The sequence below is a fragment of the Protopterus annectens genome, chromosome 1.part0 (assembly GCF_019279795.1).
Source record: "Protopterus annectens isolate FY-2018-M chromosome 1.part0, PAN1.0, whole genome shotgun sequence".
Taxonomy (NCBI): domain Eukaryota; kingdom Metazoa; phylum Chordata; order Ceratodontiformes; family Protopteridae; genus Protopterus; species Protopterus annectens.
In genome coordinates, this window is record NC_056725.1 from 686,050,895 (window position 1) to 686,078,110 (window position 27,216).

At 45.2% G+C, this 27,216-nt stretch overlaps 1 protein-coding gene across 1 annotated transcript in view; it reads left to right on the top strand.

Annotated features, from left to right (window-relative positions):
• Positions 1-27,216, top strand: part of LOC122794063 (F-box only protein 2-like) — a 1,235,408-nt gene that overhangs the window by 750,649 nt on the left and 457,543 nt on the right. The window contains exon 3 of the mRNA XM_044062201.1: positions 6,950-7,045. Coding sequence (XP_043918136.1) covers positions 6,950-7,045 — 96 coding nt within the window. The remainder of the gene's footprint in view (positions 1-6,949; positions 7,046-27,216) is intronic.

The following is a 27,216-nucleotide window of genomic DNA, read 5'->3' on the forward strand; positions in this document are numbered from 1 at the left end:
TTTGGGCGGAAAACTGGCATTATTCTCAAAAAATTGGCATATTGTCACAAAAGACAAATGGATTCTGGACATTATAGACAGAGGCTACAGATTCCACTTTCACACCCTTCCAAAAATGAGAGGCATGCCAAATCTGCCACAAAATCAAAGGGCAGAGGCACAAAAACAAATTTCGGCTCTCATGGACATGAAAGCTATTCAAGAGGTACCTGCAAAAGAACAAGGTCAAGGGTTTTATTCCAGACTATTCCTGGTACCAAGGAAAGACAAAGATTGGAGACCTATTTTAGACCTATCCATCCTAAACACATATTTGCAGGTACCAAAATTCAAGATGCTCACATTACAGCAGTTTCTTCCCATGCTGGGCAAGGAGTCTTGGCTGGTAACATTGGACCTCAAGGAGGCATACCCCTATCAGACAAGATTGCAGAAGATACCTCAGATTTCTTGCAGGTTCAACCCATTATTAATTCTCTGCATTGCCCTTTGGCTTATCTACTGCGCCCAGAGTGTTTACGAAATGCCTGGCATCAGTAATTGCCTTCTGCAGACTTCAAGGAATACAAATATACCCATATCTGGACGACTGCCTGATCCAAGCGGACAGCAAGGACATACTTCTGAAACACCTGGCGTTTGTAATAAAACGTTTAAACTTTCTGGGATACACAGTCAACAAAAAGAAATCAAAACTAATACCCTCTCAAAAAATAATTTTCCTGGGTGCCAGCTTGAATACAACCACCCAGATGGCCTACCTCACGCCAGACAAACAAGGGCAACTATCTCAATACTTCAGCAAAATGGCAACCTTCACCAGGCTGACTGCAAGGAAAGTCCTGCAGGCTCTGGGATTCATGGCATCTTGCATCCTTCTGATCCCATGTGCAAAGCTGCATATGAGGAAACTTCAATGGTACCTAAAAAACTTATGGTCTCAACACAGCCACAGTTTGGAAACAATTATACCACTCATTCCATGTCTTCAAAAGGAATTTCTGTGGTGGGCTCAAGCATGTCAAAGAAACATAGGTCTCCCTTTCTGCGTACCTCAAGCAACTCAAATCATCACAGCAGACGCCTCGGACTATGCCTGGGGGGCAAACATGACAGATCAGTGCATTCAGGGAAAATGGTCCCAAAAAGAGAAGCACCTACACATCAACCAAGAGGAAATGCTAGCAGTGCAAAATGCTATTATGGCCTTCAAAGACCTACTGCATCCAGGCCAGATACTGATAAGGACAGACAACACCACAGTGATGTGGTACATAAACAAACAAGGGGGAACTCATTCATACCCCCTGTGCAGACTAGCCATGACCCTATGGAACACAGCTCTGGAATTGCAAATCCAACTTCAGGCACAATTCCTGCTAGGGAAGGAAAACACACTGGCAGACAGCCTAAGCAGAAATATGACAGATCCACACGAATGGAGGTTGCATCCTCAAGTTTTCACAAAGATTACTCAGGCATGGGGACAGCCAGACGTAGATCTCTTTGCTACCCACAGAAATTACCAATTGAAAAAATTTTGTTCAAGGACCTATCATCCACAGGCCTGGAAAGTGGACGCACTTTCTTTCAATTGGACAACGTTGACCGTCTATGCCTTTCCGCCTCTTCCTCTGCTGCCCAGAGTTCTATTAAAAGCCAGAGCAGAGAGGCCAAAAATGATTCTCATTGCTCCAGATTGGCCAAGACAACACTGGTATCCGCTCCTGAAGAGCCTGACACATTCCCCACCATGGATCCTACCTCTAGTGCCTCTTCTGTTGTCCCAGCACAACTTCAAAACTCTTCACAGCCAGCTCAAAACCCTGAATCTAGCTGCATGGAGAATCCCTTGATTTCACAACAGACCCTCCTCTCCAAGGAGGTGCAGAATGTCATCTTGGAGGCCAGAAGACCTTCTACTAGAAAAGCCTACTCCGCCAAATGGAAACGATTTTGTGCCTGGAATCAGAAAAAGGGCCAGAATCCTTGGGTAATAAATTTACCTCAAATTTTACAGTACCTAGCTGAGATGTTAAACAGTGGACTTTCCTTCTCCTCCATCAAAATCCACGCTTCAGCCATTTCTGCACAATACAACACAGATCCTCCTTTATTCTCTCATCCCCTCTTAAGACAGTTCCTCAGAGGGGCAAAGAATATAAGACCCCCAAGGAAACCACCAGTCCCTGCTTGGGACCTCAACTTCATATTGGAAAAGCTGACCCTTCCTCCATTTGAGCCAGCTGCTTCAACAGAACTACAATACTTGTCATGGAAAACAGCCTTTCTTCTGGCTATCACCTCAGCATGCAGGGTTTCGGAACTACAGGCCCTCATGGCTGCGCAACCTTTCATCATTTTCCATCAGGACAGAGTTTCCTTACGAACCAACCCTACCTTTATGCCAAAGGTAGTATCCAGTGTAGCCTTGAATCAGACTATACACTTACCTACCTTTTATCCTAACCCACAAAACAAAGGGGAAAGACTACTGCATTCCTTGGACATTCACAGACAACTTCGTTATTATTTGGACAGGACAAAGCCATTCAGGAAATCCGAGCAACTCTTTGTGTCCTATGCTACAGGTGCTCAAGGAAAGGCTATCTCCAAACAGACAATCTCAAAATGGATAGCCCACTGCATACACTTTTGTTACTCATTTCATGGAAAAGCTGTGCCTTCAAGCATCATATCCCACTCCACAAGGGCCACAGCTACCTCTGCAGCTTTCCTCAGGGGGGTTCCTACCAAGAACATTTTGGAAGCAGCCACTTGGAGTTCAGTGCACACTTTCTCCAAACACTATCACCTTCCACTTTACTCTAAATCTAGAGCGGGATTTGCCACAGCTGTCTTGCAGGGCATCCTTGCTCCTCCTAGTTCCTCTTAGTGCCTGCCACCCCTACTACTTAGCTTTGGGATTCTTCCCATCTGTTATGACTGCAGCTGTATGCACAATGAACATAGTACAGTTTTGTACCTACCATAAATGTAGATGTTCGAGTGCTCATACAGCTGCAGTCCAGGTTTCCCCCCCTCCATCCCCTCTTAGGACAGGCCTTATGACAAACACCTTCTCATTCAACCTATTTGGGGTATTTTTTTATGGTGTATTTGCTTGCAACTACTGTTTTTTGATTATTCTATATTGCATGATTACATAAGTTTATGTTTTGCCTTCCTTCTGGGGGCACCTGACATCTGGGGCAAGAAAAGCTGAAGAAGATGGCGTCGGCTGGCTCTTTTATACCCCTGCCGCACTGACGTCAGGTAGGAAGCGATGACAACCGACGCCGGACCTAGACTTTAGAATTCGGCCGACCGAGGACCTGCCTGACGGCAGGATAACCCATCTGTTATGACTGTAGCTGTATGAGCACTCGAACATCTACATTTATGGTAGGTACAAAACTGTACTTTTTCCATCTTCATTAACGACCTGTATAATGTCATCCCAAAAGTCAGCTGTATCCAATATGCTGATGACTCCACCCTGATCTGCTCTGCCACATCTCCAACAGACTTATGGTCTGCTACCCAGTCCACCTTTAACACTATAGAAAACTGGCTTTCTGAACGTCGTTTGATACTAAAATCCCCAAAAAACTAAAATGCTGTTATTCTCACCAACACAAAGGTCTCCTGCTTTTACCTTTACCATAAATGCAAATGATGGCACATTAATCTCCCCTGATCCCTCTACAAAACTACTAGGTGTCATTATAGATAACAGTCTAAAATTCGAACTACATGTAAACCAATTGATCAAAACCATCAATAAAAAACTAGGGTCACTTTACAGAATAGAAGCCTCCCTAATCCCTCCAGCTGAAATTGACATAGCTCGCTCTCACCTTCTCTCAACACTTCTGTACGCATCCCCTATACTCTCTAATATAAACAAGACTGTACTTGACAAACTCTTAACCTGCTGTAATCACATCGCCAGGTTTGCACTGGGCTGCCTTTTAGGACACATCATTGCATCAATCTTAACCAGCTTGGGTGGCTTGAACTACCCAGTCTAATTCAGTATATCCAACTGATCATGGCTTATAAAATCCTTTATAATCCGGATAACACTCCTGCACTTAAAAATGTTATCACCCTCTATCACAGTCCGCGACTGCATAGATCCTCTAGCAGACTACTTACTAATTCAGACAAGCAAAATTAACAATGCAGCTGGTGACTCTCAAACTCTGTTGGCAGATCCTGGAACTCACTTCCAGCTGACTTTACTTTACTCTCCTCCCTAGGTCAGTTTAAAGCTAGAGTCAAACAACATCTGGCACTAAACTGGCTATGCCATTGTATCAAGCCTGGCTAACTCTCTTCTAGATTGTTTAAAATCTATTAATCAGCTACTGTTTAATTTACCCCTAGCTTTCACCAGGGTTTAACTCAAACCTGTGGAACATGTTTATTATTGTTTGCTTATGTACTCTTTGTCAAAATTATAATTGTAACATGTTTTTAATGTTTCTGTTTACCTGCAGTTTTTCTCCCCGAGCCTCTGCTGAAAATGGACATGCATCCAGTCGGACTAGCCCGGTCAACAAATGTAAAATAAATAAAAATAAATAAATAAAAATTGCCCACCTTACACACTGTCCTAGCATTACTTCCAGACCACTGTTTCATGGTGATTCTAGATCTCCAGGATGCTTATTATATTCCTATTGCTCCCAGTTTGGCTGACATTATTAGTTTTGTTGCATTACCCTTTGGGGCATCTACTGCACCTTGAGTGTTAGTGTCTGGCCACAGTGGTTGCCTGTTGAGGAACCCTAAATATTCACATTTTTCTTTATTTGGATGACTTGCTGATTTGTACAGATTCTCCATCCACACGCTTGGTGTCCATAGACAAGGTTGCATCCTTCCTTTCCCACCTGGACTTCAAATTGAACCTTCAAAATTCCTTCTTCACATACACTCAACAAATTGTTTTCCTAGGGTGTTGGATAGACATTTTAAAAAAGGATGGCCTTCCTGCCAGAAGACAAATTTCTGACTTATTAGGGAATTTTTTTTCTCTTCTAAATGTGGCCTCAGCAGGAGAGTTCCTCAAAATTCTAGGCCTCCTGGCATCAGTGATCTTCATGATATCATTAGCCAGCAAACACGAGAACAATTCAGTGGTACTTTGAAGGATTGGTAGACCCAGAATATTCATTCCAATGGATTTCCAGGTACTGGTTCGGAGGTTTGTGAAACAGTAACTGCTGTGGAGGGGATCAACTGTCTCTGACTCCCTTTTTCCTCTTCAGACCTCTGTAGTTACTTAAGGAGGCAAGAAAGCCTGCAACTAGAAGATCTTGATGTTTGGTTTTCTAGGTGGTGCCTACCCAATAAGCAGTCCCAAAAAGGTTTCGACCCCAGTGGCTTTGAAATATTTGTGAGAGCTACTTAGAGATATTTTTTCACATGATTCCATCAAAGTGGATCTTGCAGCCTTCTCAGCTTGCTTATCCATGGATCTTCCCACTCTTTCATTTGTGGTCAAAAGGTTTTATGAAGCAATGTTGCACATGAGACCCCTTGAAAGAAAATTTCTCCTCCTTGTGATCTCAACTTTGTTCTTAAAAAAAAAAAAAAAAAAAAAAAAAGACCTTAGCTCCTTGTGCACCTGCCTCTTAGGCTGATCTGTAGTTCATTACATAGAAGACTGTTTTACTCCTTGCTCTGCCATCTGCAAGGCAAGTCTCTAAGCTGCAAGCTGTGATGTGCCACATTAATCCATCATTCATGCCTAAAGCTGTTTCTGAATTTACATTGAGTCAAGCCATCAGTCTTCTAGTGTTGTATCCTAATCCAAAAACACAAGGGAGAAAAGATTCCACATACTAGCTGAGCAGAACAAAGACCTTTAGGGATAGTTTGTCTCGTATGTGGGAGATAAGGAAGCTCAACCTAACTGTAAACAAACTATTGCACGATGGTTGTCTCAGTGTTAACGATTTTTGTCCTCTGCCATTGTTTTCTGTTACTCACACCATGATAAATCTCTTCCAAGCAATGTTAAGGCTCACTCGACTAGGGCCTGATCCTCAATAGCATATTGGGAAGGGGTGGGATTGAATTATTCTGGAGGCAGCAACCTAGTTCTCTGTTCATAGCTTAAAGCACTACAAGCTAGATTCTTTTTTCAAGGTCCAGAACTGGCTTTAATAGGACTACTCTCCAGGGGATCCTGGATCCTTATCTTTCCACCTCCCAAGTAGGGTAGCTTTGAGACTCTACCCAGAGATTCCACTGAGGCAATGGTAGTGATGAATATAGTACAGTTGTGCAAGTCCTCTTTATCTGTAACAAGTAGAAACTCAAATTTCTCAATGGCAGCAATCACTCACCATCTGCATAGTAGAGGTGAGTTTCAATCTCTTTGATTCGGTGGTTTGATTGGGACTGGCTGTGAATTTACTCTTGCTAGATGATTCTGGCTTCAGGTACTTTCCTCTCCTCCTTTGTGGATGTAAAAAAGCCTGAACACTCGTATCCTGTGACAGATGAAGGGGTCCCTCTCAGGATATGCTCAGCCAATCACCTGTCATTGGAGGAGAAAAGGAGAGGAGTATGAGCTTTTCAAAGCTGGCCCATACTCTGTTAGCTTGTCAGATATCCCAAAATGCCACTGAGGCTGTGAGGAATTTAATTATCTACTGTTACAGGTAAATAGGACTTGTACAATTGTACTGTCTCACATCTAAATGGACTATGTTCACAAAACCAGTATTGAGCCTGGTGGTAACATAATACAATGTTATTCTTGCTTTTTCAATGTTTTTGCTGCCTTAGGACTCAACTGGTTAAATCAACATAAAAAAATGTATCTGTGTTTTTAGTTGGTATGCTAATAAGACATTATCATTGCAAATCCGTTACTGTTCCGTATAGTTTGTTGGGTAAACATTTATTGTCTTTATTATTCTTCTTTCAGTTGGTGTTGGAAGTATCAGATTGTTGATCTTCTTAAAGAAGGACTGTGGGAAGAGTTACTAGATTGCTACCAGCCAGACATCTGCATCTCTGACTGGTTAGTTTTTTTTTATTACTGTTTTCTTTGGTTAATGGTAATTAATAAGTTATTCTTTCTGAGACAAACATTGCCATTATGTAGGTTCAGAATATCTAGTACTGTACATTCTCATATATAAACACATTTTGTTTAATGTTTTGTTTTATTAATATAAATCCAGAAAGATGAATACACTGTATAATGCCTGGTGTCATTAATGCTTTTTCTAGAATATACTTTCAGTACTGCGTATAGTTACTGCTTTGTAGTGGTAATTTCAGAGTGGAGCTGACAAACTAAAAACACATTTGGACATAGCTGCAAAAGAAGACTTGCTCTGCTATTTTGAAGCAGAGTACAAATTACATGCTTATACAGAAATGAACATGCATATGAATGTTTTAATGCTCAAAAAAGCCTGTAAAACCTTACTATTAGAGGCTGTGCACAGCAAATGGGAAAGGTCTAAGCTTTATTACTAGGCCAAGGGCATCAAATCCCAGAAAAGTCTGGGTAGTAAGTGCTGAGCGAGGACTCCTGAAATTACTTTTTTTCCAGGTATTTGGGAGTAATGTTAAGTTTACATATAACCCAATAGAGCTTAGTAAGATCTTTACAAAGTACACTTCTACCCTTGGGAAGGATTCAGTATGAGGAGAATGGAAATGGTACTGGGATATCTCTGAACTCCTGAAAGCACCTATACCTTCCTACAAAGCCTATGCAATAAATTCTGATTCACTTATATAGCTCTTATTTGATCACTTGTATATAACTTGTTTTTTGTACAAAAAAAAAAAAAAAAAAAACACATTAGGGGTTCATATACTCATTTCTTTGAGAAAACCCTCCTGCTGTAATTTGAATATGTTTGAATCATAATTTGTATTAATATGTTCATAGGTTCATAGGTTTATACTAGGCTATCTGCCCTAAGGCATTTATAAGCCTAGCCCAAATTTTTGTGGCTTACGCCACCCCTTATATGAAAAAATACTGTGCCCATTAGTTTGTTGTGCCTCTGTCCAGCAGTGACACAGAGATGATTCCCGGGGTAAACCTACGATCTCCCATCCACAGGTCAAGATTTCTCTTGAACAGAGCCAGCGAGGTGCTCTGCCTCACATGGACCGGGATTTTATTCCACAGCATAGGGAGTCTCTGAGTGATCCCTCCAGCACGTCCTATTTATGTCCGTGCTAAGGTTTAAGTCGCTTGCTCTAGTGGTTTTGGTGGATTTGGATTTTTTGAGGTGGAGCATGTCCATTAATTCCGGGTTGGACATGGCCTTGTATGTCAGGCACATGTCACCTCTGAGCAGACGGTATGCGACTGAATAGAGCTGGAGTTTCTTCAATCTGGCAGCATATGACAGATTTTGGAGTCCCTTTATCCTTTTGGTGAGGAACTTTTGGGGTCTCTCCAATTGCTGCAGATGTCGGGTGAGATACATCCCGAATGGGGCATTGTACTCGATCATTGGTCTGATAAGTGAAGAGTACAGGGGAACAATGACCTCACTAGATCTGGATGTGAATCCTTCATGATCAGGTGGGCAATGTAGAAGGTCTTTCTAACCACTTTAGCAACGTGAGTGTCAAAAGAAAGGCCACTGTCAACCTGGGTCCCCAGGTCCCTGATAACCTCTTCTGTGCTTAGTGAATTGCCACCTATATGGTAGCTTGGGGTTACCTTGTTTTTCCCCGAAGGGTATGACTATACATTTTTTGGCGTTTAACTTCAGGCCATGGCTCTGGCACCAGCTATCTGTTTCCGTGAGTCCCTTCTGAAGGATATCCGTGTCCGATGCACTTTCCCCTATGGCGCCCAGTTTGCAGTCGTCTGCAAATTTTGTCAGCCAAAGTCCTCCCATGTTGGCCTTATGTTATGGAGTTATAATTGGTTATGGTACTTTCTATGCTTTGTTACCTAAGTTATCCTAATTGTTTTTGTAATTGGAGCTTTTCTCCTCAGGTCTCCACTGAAAACGGGCTCATGCCCAGCTGGACCAACCTGGTTAACAAAATGTCAAATAAATAAATAATAAATAAATATCTGACTTCCTTGCCTTTAAGAAAGATCTCAACCCAGTATTGGGAAATTATTAATAAACCTCTTCAACTGGATGAAATTAGACATGCTATTAGTAGTATGTCTCCAGGGAAAGCCCAGACTTGCATGGGCTACGCATAGAGGTTTATTAAACTTTTAAGGATATTCTTGTCAAACCCCTTTACACTGAGATGTAAAGAAGTAGTTTCCATAAGGATGCGTTGAAAACTAAAGATCTGATATTGTCAGTTTTTTTAATCTCTTTCTCACAGATATGGGTTACGGATCCAATCCTCTGGTCCGACTCGGCTGTTACTAAGCTCATGGCAACCAAAGCAGCTCTTGGACACTCCCCTTACCCACAATGCATCTCTCCCTGTACTCCCAGATCTCATTTGTCACTTTCTGAAAGACGTGGTTATCCTTAGAGCTCTTGGATCGTCTGTTCATATTTCTTTAATTATTACCTTTTGCTTTGATGTTTTTCAACTTTTAGTGCCTTATTGTTGACCTCTCTCCCCTTATTAGTAAACTTTCCCTTTTTTCACTTGGTAACCGCTTTTTATTAGGTTACTTATCGCTCTGTCTCTCTCCCTCTCTTCTGCCTTCTCCTATATGTGACATTTTTCTAGTCACTGTTACTTTCCACCCCTTTACCCTTTTTTGGTAGCCTTAACTACTGATGTTAAGTTGTCAATCTCGCCTTCATTCTTGCTGGATGGGTTCGGAGCTGATCCTCGGCTCCGACTCGGCACTTGCTAAGCTCGAGAGTCACTTTTACCAGCTCGAGGCAGCCCCATATCCCATGATGCAAGGCGGTAAATACCCAGATCTCGTTTGCCGCTTCGCTGATGAGGTCCTCCTTTTACCAGCTCTTGGTAAGTAGTTTATAATTCTGAATTTACTCACCCCATTCCATATATTTCTCACAGATTTTTAGTATTCTGTCACTTTTAGATAGTTTTAGAGTCTCTGACTCATAGTTTACTGTTTCCCTAGTTATTTTATATTAGTCGGGCCTTTACTCCCTTCCATCCCTTCTTGTCAGGGTGTGCGTGTGAGTTTGTTTTCTCCCTTTTTAAGTTAAATTTCTGGGTCTGGGACTGTGTGAGTAGAGTGTTTGTGTACTTTCACCATGTCCAAAGAACAGAGGGTCTCAGGCTTCAAGAAGTGTGACTCGTGCTGTCAGAAGATGTCTCTGACAGACGGTCACACTTCTTGTATTTATTGCCTGGGACCTCTCCACCTGCAGGACTCCTGTGCTATTTGTCACTCCTTCAGCCAGAGAGTCCTGCAGGAAAGGAGAAATAAGCTAATCTTAAGGGGCTTACTTAAACCAGAGGGCTCCCCGACCAAGTCTGCTTCGGGTCAGCCCTCTAAGACCTCCAAGGCCAAGGCTTCTGCTTTTAAGCCTTCAGCCCTGGCTCTGACTCCTTTGGAGTCGAGATTGGCTCCGGCTGGAGCCGATATTATTTTGACTAAATCTGCGCCGATACTTTAACTGCCACATTGGTGTCGGCTCCGACCACCATGTGTCTAAGGCTTCGGTATTGGCGCCGGCTCCGATACCATTGTTTCCTTGCCTGTATTGGCTCCGGCCGGAGCCGATACATCTTTGACCAGGCTTGGAGCCGATAAGTTGTCGGCTCCATCTGGAACCGAGGGTTCTTCGGCTCCGATGGTTCCGTCGAGGAAGCGTTCCAGGTCTCCCTCTTTGGAGCCGATACTGTCGGCTCCAACCTCTCCTCTTCTTTCGGAGCGGAGCCATCGGAGCCGATCATCTAGGTCTTCCAGGCTCTCAGACCACGATTTGGAGAGAGTGGTAAGCAGATTGCTAAAATCACAGGCACTAGCCCAAATGCTTCATAGTCCGTCTCAACAGACGACTGCTAGTCCACACCCTCTTCAAGTTCCTCCTTCGACTCTCCTCCAGAGCTCGGAGCCGGAGTCTATTGGTATAGTCACTGCTATGGCTGTGGGGCAGATACCACCCCTTTCTGCTCCTTCAGCTTCTACTCTTATCTCCTCCTCGAGACCTTCCTTGGAGGGATCCAGTGGTCGGGCTTCCCTGGCCTGCTCCGAGGGGGTGAGTGGCTTCAGACCCTTGTCCGACCCCGCTCTTCCCCTTGGGGCTTTGGCCTTGGTGAGCTCGGCTGCGACATCTGCCTCAGAGCCTTCCCTTTCGGTGGGCCCGGGAGCCCCTGTTTCTTCGGAGCGGGGTCTCTCCGATCTCCCTGGGAGGGGAGCCTTCGAGGTGTGATGAGGAGTGTGCTGGCCCCTGGGCTCAGTCAGCAGTCTATCCCGTTAGCTCCTCCCTCTATGGTGCCTGTAGGTGTCTCTTCCCACTCTCTTGCTCCCGGACCGAGAGATCCACCACCTCAGGTTTCCCCACTGGGAAGAACCCCCTCTTCCGAGGATTCTCCTGATCCGTCAGGGGATCCTCCGCGTAAGAGGACCTGTAAGAGGAAGCACCTAGACTCCCCTGAGTCTACAACTTCAGATACCGACTTAGATGAGTCGGAGGGGTCCCCAAGATCCCCCTCTGAGGATGTCTCTTTTTCAGACATCCTAGAACTCCTAAAACAGAGGGGAAACTGGCCCTCCATTAATCCCTCCGAGGATGAGTCGGTATACCTAGAGGCGTTTGGATCTCGACCCTCCACCTCCTGGGTGTCTCCGCCTTTTGACCCCCTCATGGAGGTGATAGCTCGGAAGGCATGGGCATCTCCTGATTCCGAGGAACCAGTTCCCAGGAGGCCTTCTAAATTTATTACAGCCCCTTCCGAGAAACAATTTCTTACAAAAGGTGTCCCTGTTGATGCCATGGTGGTGGCGGCTGCCACCAAGAAGGAACTTGCAGATCCTTCCGTACCAGTCCATCCTCCTAACAAGGATTCTAGGACCATGGATAGGTATGGTAAGTGGATGTTTTCTTCAGCGACCTTTGCCATGCGTTCGCTGAACTATTGATGTCACTTCACCAGACTTCAAAGGGACATCCTTAAAGAATTAGGTGAAGTTGTACAGGATCCTACAGCGGCAGGGGCTCAGGACAAGATTGCTTCTCAGCTAGGAATCCTTAACTCCATAACCAACTCCTCCATGCGGCTAATTTCGTATGCAGCAGATGGAGCGAGTAGAGCTGCAGGGACAGGAGTGGCTCTTAGACGTCAGTCCTGGATGCGGCTCTGTAATTTTGCAGATCCCTTTAAGGCGTCCTTCACAAACTCTCCCTTCGATGGATCAACTTTGTTTGGTCCTCAGATGAAGGATACGTTGACCAGGTGTGAGCAAGACGGCAAGACTCTTTCTGCCGTAGGAGTCCGTTTTTCCACCCCTTCTAGACCTTACCCTAAAGGGCAGAAGGGGGGAAAGATGTGGTTCCGTAAATCTCAGGGAGTCACGCCGGACACATGTGGTCAGTTTACCCCTAGAGGCAGAGGGGGTAATAATAATAGACGCCGCCCTAGGGGCAGAGGGGGTCCGCAGAACCAGGGCAGCAGAGAGCCTCTCTCTGACAAGCCCTTCCAGCATCCCTGAGGTGTTGCCCGACTGTCCATCCTTGGAGGCAGTCGGGGGAAGATTATCGCTGTACCCAGAAGCCTGGCTTTCCCTTTCACAAGACAAATGGGTGCAGTCGATCATATCCGAGGGTTACAAGATTCCTTTCGAGGAAAGTCCCTTCACTCACAAAAATTCCCTTCCAGATGTACCACCCGGTCTAAGGGAAATTGCAAAATTAGAAGTATCAAAGCTTCTGCAAAAGAGAGCCATTCAGCCAGTTCCAACAGACCATTCAGAGCCCGGAATCTACTCAAGGTTCTTTTTGGTTCCCAAAAAGACGGGAGATTGGAGACCAATATTGGACCTCAGCAGACTCAACAAGTCTGTGAAAAAGACAAGATTTCGGATGGTCACACTTCAATCGATTTTGCCCTTCTTAGGCAAAGACAACTGGATGTGCTCAATAGACCTTCAGGATGCGTACTATCACATAAAAATCCACAGACGCTCCAGAAGGTTTCTCCGCTTTCGGCTGGGGTCCAGTCATTTTCAATTCAGAGCCCTGCCCTTTGGTCTCACTACAGCCCCCAGAGTGTTCACCAAATGCATGGCAGTGGTCACGGCTCACCTGAGTCGTCAAGGATTCCAGGTGTTTCCATATCTCGACGACTGGCTCCTCTCAGCCACCACCAGGCATCAACTTCTCCAAGCCAGAGATTACACCCTAAATCTCTGCACTCAATTAGGAATTTCGATCAACTACGAAAAATCCTCCTTATTGCCTTCCCAGTCTATTACTTTTATAGGCGCAAATTTAGACACTCTTCGGATGTCAGCAAACCTCACAAGCCAGAGAATCCTAGATATCCAAAACCATGTGCGGATCATCCTTGCCAGCAAGAAGGTGCAAGCCAGACTGGTCCTAAAAGTATTGGGCCTCATGGCAGCTGCCATTACTCTCCTTCCTTTGGCCTGTTTTTACATGCGTCTCCTTCAATGGATGTTGTTCACCCAATGGTCCTTCCAACAGCTTCCCATGCGTCACCAGATTCTGGTGACACAAACTTGCAAAAACCACCTATCCTGGTGGATTTCTTCTCCCCAGGTCCATCAGGGCAGACCCTTTGTTTTCCCGGCCCCGGTAGCCACAGTCACTACGGACGCCTCCCTGATCGGGTGGGGGGGGGTCATTATCAGGGCAGGATGGTTCATGGGACGTGGCAACCGTTCGAATACCACCTGCACATAAATGCAGTGCTTTTAACGTTGCAAGCCCTCAACGACTTTCTTCCCTTGGGAACGATTGCAGTTCACACGGACAACATGTCCGTAGTGTGGTACATCAACAAGCAGGGCGGAACCAAGTCCTACCCCTTGTGTCGAGAGGCTCTTAGACTTTGGCAATGGGCTATCTCCTCTCATCGGTTTCTGGTAGCAACGCATATCCCTGGGAAAACCAACATTTTAGCGGACAGATTGAGCAGAGCTATACTCATGCCTCACGAGTGGTCTCTCAAGCAATCTATAGTGGAGGAGATTTTTCAGAAGTGGGGCCGCCCATGTTGCGATCTTTTTGCTACTCCCCAAAACAGCAAATGCCCAGCCTTCTTCTCTCTCTTCCCACTTCCGGGCCATCCCCCCAGAGACACTCTTACCCAAGATTGGCCCCAGGGACTTCTTTATGCCTTTCCTCCCTTTCCATTGATACCACAGGTACTCCAGAATGCTACCGTTTTGAGAGCCAAAATGATTCTCATTGCCCCATATTGGCCTAGACAAATTTGGTTTCCGTTCCTTCATCGTCATCTTTTGGTGCAGCCGTGGCATCTGGACCCAGTACCAGATCTTCTGATCCACCAATTGGGTCAGCTGCACCGGTCCATTCCTTCTCTCAACCTCACAGCTTGGTTGCTCCACTTCCTTCCTTAGCCAGGCTTCCTATGATCTCTAACCCTGTTAGGGATATCATAGTGGCTTTCCTTAAATCCTCTACTAGAAGGATTTACTCTAGCAAGTGGAAACGTTTCTCCCTTTGGGCGAAATCAAGGAACATAGATCCCTTTACTGCCCCTGTTCATGCAGTTTTGAATTTTCTTGGAAATCTTTCACTCGGGTTCTTCATCTTCCACGGTCAAAGTTCAGTTGGCTGCAATCTCGAACTTTCATGTCGGGTTTGCAGATCACAACATTATGTCCCACAAGCTTTGTAGAGCTTTTCTGAAAGGAGTTTTTATCCTCAAACCTCCTGTCAGGAGTCCTCCTCCTCAATGGGACCTAAATCTAGTGCTGACATCCTTAATTCTTCCTCCTTTTGAGCCAGCTGCTTCATGCTCTCTAAAGTTTCTTTCGTGGAAGACACTCTTCCTTGTCGCTATTACCTCGGCTAGGAGAGTGTCAGAACTTCATGCCCTCTCTGTTCGTCCCCCATATTTGGTCTTCCACAAGGACAGAGTAACCTTGAGAACTAATCCATCCTTTCTGCCCAGGGTTGTTTCAAAAACAAATTTAAATCAATCCATTGATCTCCCTGTGTTTTTTCCTAATTATTCCAACAGATCAGAACAAAAATTACATTATCTTGATGTTCACTGCCAACTCATATATTATTTGGACAGAACAAAACAATTCAGGAAGTCTGATCAGCTCTTTCTTTCTTATGCTGAAAATAAGAAAGGCCTCCCTGTTTCCAAAGTGACCTTGTCTAGATGGCTGTCTTCCACCATTTCTAACATTTATCAACTTAGGGGCAAACAGCTGTACTCAAAACCAAAGGCACATTCCACTAGAGGCCTAGCCACTTCTACAGCCTTTCAGGCTAGGCTACCCTTAGATACTATTTGTGCAGCAGCCACTTGGGCCACTCCTCATACCTTTGTTTCTCATTACAAATTGGATTTGGCCTCCAGGGATAGAGCCAGTTTTGGTTCCACGGGTTCTCAAGAGTCTGTTCCATTGAGCCACCCAGGATAGAGGTGCTAGGGACGCGGTCCCATCCAGCAAGAATGAAGGCGAGATTGACAACTTAACATTTAGAAGTTATGTACCTACCATAATGTTCCATGTTAGTTGTCTTCTCTCGCCTTCTTCCTTGCGACCCTCCCTCCTGCCCCCTTGCCTGGACAGACCTTGATCTCACTTGGCTCTGAAAGATTTTGTTTCTTTGGGTTCTAGTTAGTTCTGGTTTAGTTATCTGGTTTCCCCTCTTGGCCTTTTTAGGCTATTTGCTCTTCTTTCCTTAGTGGAAAGTTTTTTTTTTTTTATGCTAGGTAGTTTTCCCTCTAGGTCCAAACGAGATCTGGGTATTTACTGCCTTGCATCATGGGATATGGGGCTGCCTCGAGCTGGTAAAAGTGACTCTCGAGCTTAGCAAGTGCCGAGTCGGAGCCGAGGATCGGTTCTGAACCCATCCAGCAAGAAAGAAGGCGAGAGAAGACAACTAACATGGAACGTTATGGTAGGTACATAACTTCTAATTTGTAGTTTTTCCCTTGCCTTTTTTGGGTATTCTTAACTACTATTGCTAGTAGCGTTTTCCCCCTTTATTTCACTTTTTTCTTAAAATAAAAAACACTTTCTTCTGTCTTGTTCCTTCCTTATCTCATAGTCATGTCAAAAAAACATAAGTCTGCTGGCTTCAAAAAATGCTCTAAATGCAGGCATAAAATCTCACTCAGTGATTCTCATGACCTATGTGCGTATTGCTTAGGTCCTCTTCATCTGCAAGAAAAGTGCTCTGTTTGTCATTCTTTCAACTCCCGTGCATTGGTTAAAAGAAGAAACAAGCTAATCTTGAAAGGGATGCTTCCCTCTTCTTTTGAAGAGGCCATTTCTGCCCCACTAGTTAAGCTGGCTTTTAAATTGAAGTCTGATCATTCCAGCCCTGCTTCTTCCCTGTCCTCCAGATCTAGTGATAAGGGAAAGAAAGCTGAAGACTAAGATTTCCAAACATACCAATAGACCAGTTGGGGCCATCGCCACTGACTACTGTTAGATTGGATCTGATATCTATGGGTCCAGAGTCATCTGATAAAGATGGGCCAGATCCATTGGTATTGGATCGAAAAAAGTGTGCCTTTAAGCTGGTTATCTCTCTCCCTTGGAGCAGGTATTCTCCAAACTATGACCCCTCTACCTTTCAGAGTATCATCCCCCATTTTATCCAGGCAGAGATTCTTATTTTACTTGGAACCTTATTGATGACGACATGGAGTGCTTGGTGAAGATTTTGTGGGCGTAGGGTATAACTAAGTCACCCTAGGCCCCGTCCCATTCAGCTCTGGGGCGGCTTGAGACTGCTACTCCCCCTCTGGATTCTCATCTGACTTCGGAGCAAGTTTTGGAGCCCTCAGATTTGATGTGCCTGGTGCTCTTAAGGCCAAATCCAAGAACATCATCTTTGGATCTGGCCTTGGCTCTGAGTTCTTCACTTTTTTGGAACTGGAGAGCTCCCAGAGCTGTAGTGACCCTCGCAGTCCTCAAGAAAGTTCGACTCCCAGGTTGTCAGAACAGTCACTGCATCTTGGGGACTCGGCACAGGTGAGCTCATCTTTAGGTTCTACCCAGGGCAAGCTGTCTTCAGGGCTAGAAGAGGCTTCGACTCGAAAGCATGTCTTCTCTGATCTGGAGTCCTCTTTTTCCCAGGAGCAGTCAGCCTTTGGTGTCTTGGAGAGGGCAGTAGCTGCCACCACAACAAAAAGGGTACCTTCATATTCAGATCCTCAGTTCCATCCAGATGTCCTGCATGCCTCTTCCGACCACAATGCTCCACTGGGACAATGAGACCTCAAGCTCCAGGATACCCAGCCAGGTCCCCCTGTCTCTTCTGATACCTTCCCAGAGACTCCCACTGAGGAGGTTCCTCGGAAGAGACTTTGTAAGAGGAAGCGTCTGGATTCCATTGAAGAGAAGGCCACTGAAGACTCTAACCTCGATGAAGCCGAAGGGCCCCCAAGGTCACCTCCTGAGAATGTGCCCTTTGAGGAGATTCTAGAAATGCTGAAACAGAGAGGTGGCTGGCAGTCTAGTAACCCTTCTGAGGAGTCGGTGTACCTGGTGGCTTTTGGTTCAAACCCATCTTCCTCCTGGGTTACTCCACCCACAGATGAGCTCATAGATTTGATCTTTTGGTGGGCGTTGGAAACCCCAGACTCCATAGAACCTGTTCCCAGGATACCAAACAAAATAATTACAGCTCCATCAGGTAAAGCTTTCTGGACCAAGGGTGTTGCAATAGATGCCATGGTCATGGCAGCAGTGACCAAAAAGGAACTCTCGGAGCAGAGCAGAGCAGAGTTGTACTATCCATCCTAATAATAAAGATTCCAGGATGATGGATGTGTGGGAAGTGTGTTTTCTCTTCAGCAACATTTGCTTTGCGATAGCTAAACTATCTTTCCCATTTTACAAGATTGCAAAGGGATCTGATTAAGGAGTTTACATATACCCTAGAAGGAGCAGTAGCTGAGGGGATACAACAAAAGGTATCTTCACAGCTAGCAACTCTACATTCTATAGCTAACTCTGCCATGAGGCTTATTGCTCACACAGCTGAAGGAATGAGTAGGGTAGTGGGTTTGGACATCTTTATGGGGAGCCATGCCTGGATACGCCTATGTGACTTCATGGAGCCCTTGAAAAAACCTTTCTTTGTCAATGCCCCATTTGGTGGTTCTTCCCTTTTTAGGTCAAACATTAAAGATACCCTTTCCAGGTTTGTAAAGGAAGGTAAAACTCTGTCATGGGCATGCATTTTTCCGCCCCACAAAGACCTAACTCTAAAGGTCTGAGAGGAAGCAGGAAGATATGGTTAAAAAAACTCTCCCAGTTCGTACCAGGACACGTGGAGATTTTTCACCCAGAGGCAGAGGGGGAAATAATAATGGAAGATGCCCTCGTGGCAGAGGAGGGTCTGCAGAACCAGGACTCCCGGGAACCCCTTTTTTGGGAGGCCTTCCCAGCTCTTCTGAAAGGAGCCCTGATTGCCCACCTCGGGAGGCAGTCAGGGGTCGAGTATCCCTGCACTGGAGAGCCTGGCAAATCTTAACTTTCGATTTGTTGGTGCAGAGCATTATATCCAGAGGCTATCAAATTCCCTTCAGTCAACCCACTCCCCTTAACAACAGAATCCTAAACATCCCAAAAGTCAAAAGGAGCAAGCAGTAATTCAGGTTCAAAAACTGCTAGAAAAAAGTCATCCAAGAGGTCCCCCGAGACCATAGAGGATTTGGAACTTACTCAAGGTTCTTTTTGGTTACAAAGAAGACAGGGGACTGGAGACCTACCCCGGATCTAAGTAAGTTAAGCAAGTCAGTTCAACGCAGCAAGTTCCAAATGGTCACGTTTCAGTCCAGTCTTCCGTTTTTGGAAAAAGACAATTGGATTTGCTCGGTGGATCTTCAGGATGCATACTAACATATAAAGATGGACAGGTGCTCAAGAAGATATCTACGCTTCTGGTTGGGAGCCTGTCATGTCTAGTTCAGAGCCTTGCCCTTTGGTCTCACCACAGCCCCCAGGGTGTTCACCAGATGTATGGCAGTGGTTGCGGCTCACCTGAGACAAGTATTCTGGGTGTTTCCTTATTTAAACTACTGGCTTATCTCCGCCCTGACCAGGCATCTACTATTAAATACATAGGACTCTGTTCTTCACTTTTGTGCACAATTGGGGATCGCAGTAAACTACCAAAAGTCTCATCTGGAACCTGTGCAGACCTTGGAGCTCATTGGAGTGGTTTTGGACACTACTCAGATGATAGCCAAACTTCCACCGTCAAGAGTATTGATGATCAGATGGCAAACAGATTGCTTTGAAATAGAAAGGTGGCTGCGAATCATGTTCTTCAAGCGTTCGGGTCAATGGTTGCAGCTGTGGTACTAGTCCAGTCAGCCAGATTCCACATGAGAGTTCTTCAGTGGCTGATTCTTCATCAGTCTGTGCCCCACCAGATTCTGGAAACCAGTGTCCGCAAGAGATCCCTCTTATGGTGGATGCACTCAAGCCATTTGTTACAAGGCTGACCATTTGTTCCCTCACAACCACAGGCCATGGTGACCACGGATGCCTCCCTGATGGGGAGGGCATTATCTGGAGAGGATGGTCCAAGGAACTTGGTCTGCAAACGAGGCAAACTTGCACAATGTCCTGGAGATGAGAGCCATGCTCCTCACGTTGCAAGCATTTCAGGCTTCTCATAGGTTTGTAGGTGTGTACTAGGCTAATGGCCCTGGAGCCTTTACAAGCCTAGCCCACAGGATTACCCTGGCATTATGCCACCGAACCTTATTTCCTAGTACCTCTGTTGAGTAGAGTTACTGGAGTGATCCCTAGGGTGAATTTTCTATTTCCCATCCATTCATCAAGATTTCTCTTGAAGAGGGCCAGTGAGGTGCTCTGCTTGACATGTATGGGAAGTCTTTTCCATAGCATGGGCAGTCTCTGGGTTATGAACCTGTCCCTCCAGCATGTTCTGTTGATTGTGGTAATGAGGTTGAGGTCTCTGGAGCGTGTGATGCGGAGGGATTGGGATTTCTTTAGATGTAGCATTTCAAGCAGAGCTGGGTCAGACATAGCTTTGTAATTCAAGCAGAGATCACCTCTAAGTAGGGGATATGAGAATAGTTGGAGTTTTTTGAGTCTGTCCATGTAGGACAAGTGTTTAAGGCTTAGGATCCTCTTTGGGAGGTACTTTTGCGGCCTCTCCAGTTGTTGCAGGTGTCTAGTGAGGTTCATGCCAAACGGGGTATTGTACTCAATGTTTGGCCTAATGAGGGAAGAGTAGAGGGAGACATTGACCTCTTTCTTCCTGGATGCAAAACCTTTAGTAATGAGATCTGTCACATAGAAGGACTTTCTGACCACAGTGGCAATGTGGTGGTCAAAAGAGAGGTTGCTGTCAACCTGTGTTCCCAGATGTCTTAACGCCTTCTGTGTTGAGTGGACTACCATCAATGTGGTAATTCAAGGGAACTGGGTTTTTCCCAAAGGGGATGAAGACACTTTTTATGGCATTGAGCTTAAGGCCATGGTTTTGACACCAGTCGTTGGTCTCATTGAGGCCTTTCTGTAAGATGTCAGCATCACTTGGGGAGTTAATAATAGCTCCCAACTTGCAATCATCTGCGAACTTTGTCAGCCAGAGTCCCTTCGTGTTGGCCTGGACTTCAGAGAAGTAGATACCAAACAGGAGAGGACCCAGGACCGAACCCTGTGGGACTCCACTCGTAACTGGTCAGCAGTCTGACTTGGAGTCCGCTACTTTCACACTCGGTTCTATCTGTGAGCCAGTTTGCAACCCACCTAGTGATACAGGGGCTGATACCTAGCTTAGTAAGTTTTTCTATGATTCCTGAGTGGGGAATTATATCAAAGGCCTTAGTCAGATCAAGGTAGGCTGTATGAACCACCTTACCTTCATTCACAGCTCTGGTGACTGACTCAAAGAAGTCGACTAAGTTGAGCAGGCATGATCTACCCTTCACAAAACCAAACTGTGTAGGATCCAGAGTTTGGAGATTTCCTATATCTTTGTTTATTAGGTCCATGCTGTAACCCTGACTAATATTCTACTATTAGCCTGTAACCTAACTTCTCTCTCTTCCTTTACATTACTACTCTGCCAACAAATGTTATGTAAATGTTATCTTCCACATTTTTATCCCGATGGTTTACTGTACAATGTTACGTTAATTCCTTCCTAATGTATGTGGCATTGCCTCTTATTGCTTTGTTTTTTTCTATATTATTATTAAGTATGTGGAGCTTTTCTCCCCGGGCCTCTACTGAAAATGGAAATATCTCCAGCTAGACTAGCCCGGTCAACAAATGTAAAATAAAATAATAAATAAATAAAATGATGATGCATTCCATAGCTTTGTATATCAGACTCATCAGGCTAATGGGGCGATAGTTCCCGGGGTCTGTAGTCTCTCCTCCTTTGTGGAGAGGGATGACTGTGGCAGTGCACCATTCGGGGGACAAAGCCTGAGGTGAGGCTGTGATTGAACAGGGCACACAGGTGAGGTGCCAGTTCACTCTGTAGTTCATGTAGAACACAGCCAGGTATACTGTCAAGTCCCATAGAAGCTGTATTCTTGGCCTAGGACAGTGCTGTTTTAATCTGTGCAGCAGTAATACTGAGTGCCCGGCAATCTACTGGTATTGTGATTGGTCCTTTGGGGGAGGGGTAAAGTCAGTACTGAATCTGTCCGCCAGTATGTTTGCAATATCTGTTGGCTCAGTATAGGAGATACCATTGTGCAGTAGCTCAGAGCAATTCTGGGTACTGCCTTTGTTGGGTGGGGATGTGGATTTCCAAGGTGATTAGCTTGTGATCGGATCTGACTAGGGAGGAGTTGACTATTGGTGTAGAGCAATGGTCACCCATGTTAGTAATGACCAGGTCAAGGATGTTGCTACCTCTAGTGGAGGTAAGAACGGTCTGGTCCAGGGCATTGGAATTAATGAAGTCCAGAAAGCGTTGGGCAAGTGTATTGGTACATTAGTTTTCCCAGTTAATGGAGGGGTAGTTGAAGCCGCCCAGTATGATATTGTTAGGTTGGACCCTAATATTCTCCAGGCTGCTTAGGAATGTGGAGTGTGAATCTTGGGACATGGTTGGGGACCTATAGCAGGCTATGACCTAAATCGCTGTCTTACCCAGTGTTAGCTGCACCTGAAGTATCTCATGTGTTATGTTGGGCTACCAGTTTGGAGGTGTGCACATCCTTTATGAATATGGAAACACCACCGCCTTTGAAACTTCAGTCCAAACTCTGGGGATGAAAGGTGTGAAATGTGTTGTAGCTTGGTAGAGCAGGGGTGCTTTCTGCTGCCTTGAACCAGGTCTCTGTTACAGCACAAATGTCGATGCTCTCCATTTTAAGGAGTACTTTGAGCAAGTGTATCTTGAGATTTAGACTTCTAGCATTGAGCAGCATGACCCTCAAATTGCATTTGTGTGTAGCTGTTATAGTGGTAATTTGGTCTTTGGAACACTGCCTAAAAAAGGCACTATAGGGGTGGCAAGTGCCTTGGCCAGTATCCAGAAGCCCAGGGTGACAGATGCAGGCCATATCTGGCAAAGCATCGAGGTCTGTCAGTCATGTCATCCCAGGCAGGCAGATACTGGATCCCCTTAAAATGACACCAGAAACTTAGCCAGTTGTTGAAATCAATCATTTTCTGCTTGTACTGTGGTATCATTCTGGGTGATGGTAGGATATTGCTCAGGGCTAGGGTCATACCCGCCTGGGGTACATAATGTGAGAGCTCCTCCATGTCTCTTTTCATGTAGTCCAGGGAGGTACATCTCAGGTCATTCACACCCACATGTACAATGACAGAGTCATATTTGTACCTGTTGTTGAGGGACCTGAGTGCGTGCGTTATGTGGCAGATCCTGGTTCCTGACAGGCAGCTGACTGTTACTTTCTCCTTATTCAACCTAGTGAGTGGGACAGCAGTGTGCCTCACTATCGAGTCACCTATGACTAGTGTGTTGGGGATGCTGTTTTGCCACAGGGGCTTTGCTTGAGTGGCATACTGTTTAGGAGAGTTATGTGTCTTATGATTAGTGTTGGGTTTTGGTGGTCGAGTAATTTTCTGCCTTAGAGGTTTCTGCTGTTTGGTTAGATTTTTATTGAGAGCCTCCGTGAAGGTGAGTGTGTGGTTTGTGTTTTTATGTGAAGGCAATGCTGGTGTGTGTTCTGGAGGGCTGTGTGTTCCATGTAGTGTGGTGCAAGTGTTGACCTTCTCCTCCTGACCAGCTATTCCTGTCTTGGCTGGAGAGTGCGTGGCTTCCAGTTTGGATATATAAGTTCATCTCTCACAAGTCTGAGATGTTCTTCATTCCACATTGCTGCAGTCCTAACAATTGGGTAGTCCGCTGTCCAGTCGGCCCGAATACCAAAGTATATGGCTGACGTCGGTCAGGGCGCATTAGACTGACGTCAGTACGTCAGGGTACTAATGCGCATGACCGACGTCATATCCTCAGTCTTTTTTGCCGCATGGTCCGATGCAGAAGCAATTTTGCGAGTGCAGGTTGGCGTTCTGAAATTTTCTGAAGTCGGAGTTTCAGACCGAATCAAAGTTGGCTAAGTACCCCGTTAGAACATTTTGGTTTTTCTTGCCTCAGTATTTAACCGGATGTCAGAAAAAGTGAATAACTGTATTTCTTGTGGGAAACAGATACCTCATAGGGATTACCATACCTTGTGTATACCTTGTTTAGGGCCTGAGCACGACATTGTTGGATGCCGCTCTTGTGCTAGATTTAACAAACGCACGATTAAGAGACGGTTAGACTGTGCCAGGTTAGTGTTTGGGAAGCGTTGTAATTATAAAATGCCGTCGGATGCTCCGACGCCCGCTTCCAAAAGCGCAAGGACAAAACAGTGAAACCTAGGGTTGATGAACCGGCAGTCCCAGACGTCGGTTCTTTAGAAGGCTCAGTGGAGCCAGAGGTTTTGCCAGGAGTTTCTTTGGAGTCTCAGGCAGAGACTTTACTGTTGCAGGATGTGCCTTCTCAAGAGGTAGGCCAGGCTGAGGGGGCTTCTCAGGTAACTGTTCCTCCCTCTCTTCCTAAGGTAGTTAGAGCCTCTCCTTCTGTTTCCAAAACTTCCTTGAAAGGTAGGCCAAGTTTAGCTTCAGTGGGGGCTTCTCCTAGCATTTCGGGTTCTGTGCCTAAGAAACATATGCTTAAAATGGCAGAAGATTTGATTACTCTGATTAGAGGTTCTATGCCCCCTCCTGATAAGAGGCCTAGGGTGGAACCTGAGTTTGAGAGTTTTGAACAGTGTTCAGAGGCTTCTGAGTCTTCTGCAGAAGACTTGCAGGAGTATCCTCCTTATTCTGATTCTGATGTGGATGATTCCACTCCTACAGCTTCTCCTCCTGAGGATTTCTCATTTTCAGAGACTCTGCATTCCATGAGGGAGCACTTTAAATGGGAAGGCCAAGATTACTCTGATTCTAGGAAAAGGCTTAGGGAATTCTTGTTTTTACCCGAGCATAGGCCCTTAGCTATCCCTCCTGTGTTGAATGTGGTAGAAGATGTTTTTGCAGAGGCTTCCCTGAACCCTGATTCCTTGCCTCCTGCTCCTGTTAAACCTGATAGGTACTATAGGGTGCCTGAAGCTCATAAGTATCTTTTTAAGAGTCCTAGGGCAGACCCGGAGACTGTTTCTCAAGGACCTAAAGGTGTTAAGGCCTCTGTTGTTAAAAATCCTGTTCCCACTGATACAGAGGCAAGGGCTTGGGATAGATGGGGAAAGAAAGTGTATACTTCTTCCACTTTAGCCATGAGGGCGTTGAATTGTCAGTTTCACATGCTAAAATATCAAAATTATCTCCTTTCACAATTGAAATCTAAGGTGGATGCTTTGGCGGAAGGTATTGAGTGTAAAGAGTTGCTGGATTTAGTTCATGTGTCTGAACAAGTGGGTAAGCATTCTTTGCAATGTGGTTTTGATGCTGTACAGGCCTCCTCGAGGGTGGCTGCCACTAGTTCTGTTCTTCGCAGGCATGCCTGGTTGAGGGATCAGAATTTAGCTGAGCATGTTAAGACAAGGATTTTGGATGCTCCTTTACAGTCTGATGTGTTGTTTGGTTCGCCTGTGGAAGCAGTTTTAAAGAAAATGGAGGACAAAGCTAAGTCTATGCAAACTGTTAAAGATTTTTGCAGGTGCAGCCACCAAGTTTAGTAGAAATTGGCCTGCTAAGGGGTGGACATATCCTGCTTATGATTCCCAGTCTAGGGGTAGGTCTAGACGTGGTAGGGGCAGAGCTCAAGGTTCTTTTAGGCCTAGAACAGGAGTTCACCTGCTCAGACTTCTGGTGAGGGCAGGGGTCAGTCCTTTCGTAAACAGACCCAATGACCTGCCTTTTCAGCTGCCAGTAGATTCTCGCCTGGCAGCTCCTTTGGGAGGAAGACTGTCTCTTTTCAAAGAAAATTGGGATTTAATTACTCAGGACAGATGGGTGTTGGATATCATTCACCACGGTTACAGGTTTTATTTCCATACATTGCCCCCTTTCAAAGGCATGCCAGACGTTCCTCCTCCACAAAGAAAAGAGGCTCACAAGCAAATTTCTCAGTTACTCCAGATAGGGGCCATTCAGCCAGTCCCTGTATCAGAAAGGGGCCTCGGATTTTATTCTCGCCTGTTCCTCGTACCAAAGAAGGGGAACACGTGGAGACCAATTTTGGATTTATCTATCCTCAACACTTATCTGGACATTCCCAAGTTCAAGATGTTGACGTTACAACAGCTTTTACCTCTGCTGGGCAAAGATCACTGGATGGTGACTTTAGATCTCAAGGAAGCTTACCTTCATGTGCCTATAAGGCTAAGTTGCAGGAAGTATCTGCGGTTTCGAGCTGGAAATTCTCATTATCAGTTCTCTGCATTGCCCTTTGGCTTATCTACTGCGCCCAGAGTATTCACAAAGGTTCTGGCTCCAGTGATAGCTTACTTCAGGCTAAAAGGTATTCAAATCTATCCTTACTTGGACGACTGCCTGATTCTGGCTCAAGAAAAGGAAGACTGCTTTTCTGTTGGCTATTAGTTCTGCAAGAAGGGTGTCTGAGTTGCAGGCCCTTATGGCAGTAGAGCCCTTTTTGATTTTCCATAAGGATAGGGTATCATTACGTACTAATCCTTCCTTTATGCCTAAGGTGGTTTCTAGTGTGGCTTTAAACCAAACTATTCATTTGCCTACTTTTTATGCAGACCCCCAAAATAAAGGGGAAAAGATTTTGCACACTTTAGATGTACACAGGCAATTGCGTTATTATTTAAGCAGGACTAAGGATTTTAGGCAGTCTCAGCAGTTGTTTGTTTCTTTTGCTTTGAGTTCGCAGGGCAAGCCTGTGTCAAAACAAACTATTTCTAGGTGGATTGGGTTTTGCATTGCATTTTGTTATTCCCATCATGGCAAGGAGATTCCAGCTGGGATTAGGCCTCATTCCACTAGGGCTACTGCCACTTCAACAGCATTTCTAAGGGGTGGCAACTAAGGATATTTTGGAGGCAGCTACTTGGAGTTCAGTGCATACTTTCTCTAAGCATTATCACCTTCCTCTCTACTCTAAGTCTAGGGCTGGTTTTGCCACAGCTGTTTTGCAAGGCATGTTGTCAGCTCCTGCTTCTTTATGATTTGCCAGCCTCCCTTACCTCTGCTTTGGGATTCTACCCAATTGTTAGGACTGCAGCAATGTGGAATGAAGAACATAGTACAGTTTTGTACCTACCATAAATGTAGATGTTCGAGGATCCACATTGCTGCAGTCCAATACTCCCTCCTTCCCCTCTGTGTTTAGGGGTGGTTGTGTAGGTGAGGTTATATGCTGATAATTTTGTATATATTGTACATATTTTTTGTGCAGGTATATTGGGCCTTGTCTTTTTAGGGTCTTCTGACATCTGGGGCAAGAAAAGACTGAGGATATGACGTCGGTCATGCGCATTAGTACCCTGACGTACTGACGTCAGTCTAATGCGCCCTGACCGACGTCAGCCATATACTTTGGTATTCGGGCCGACTGGACAGCGGACTACCCAATTGTTAGGACTGCAGCAATGTGGATCCTCGAACATCTACATTTATGGTAGGTACAAAACTGTACTTTT